General features: G+C 59.5%; 1 protein-coding gene across 1 annotated transcript in view; it reads right to left on the reverse strand.

Moving 5' to 3' along the window:
* EMH_0010590 (uncharacterized protein) overlaps positions 1 to 205 on the reverse strand; it is a gene marked incomplete at both ends in the record, with an annotated part of 8,120 nt that overhangs the window by 7,351 nt on the left and 564 nt on the right. The window contains one exon of the mRNA XM_013499006.1: positions 105 to 203. Coding sequence (XP_013354460.1) covers positions 105 to 203 — 99 coding nt within the window. The remainder of the gene's footprint in view (positions 1 to 104; positions 204 to 205) is intronic.

Genomic DNA, 205 nt, shown 5'->3' on the forward strand with positions numbered 1-205 from the left:
AGATAGGCTCAGATCGCCGCTAGAACCGCCCTTTGCTGCACTCAACGCACGATCCTGCTGCTCCTGCTGCTGCTGCTGAGTCTCCCCGTCTGTTTTATCCATACCTGCTGCTGCTGCTGCTGCTGCTGCTGCTGCTGCTGCTGCTGCTGCTGGTGCTGCTGCTTGTGAAGAAAAGGAGCCATCTCGACGCATGAGGCGCAGACGG

This window comes from Eimeria mitis, genomic scaffold (assembly GCF_000499745.2).
Source record: "Eimeria mitis Houghton genomic scaffold, Emh_scaff391, whole genome shotgun sequence".
In the NCBI taxonomy this organism is placed as follows: domain Eukaryota; phylum Apicomplexa; class Conoidasida; order Eucoccidiorida; family Eimeriidae; genus Eimeria; species Eimeria mitis.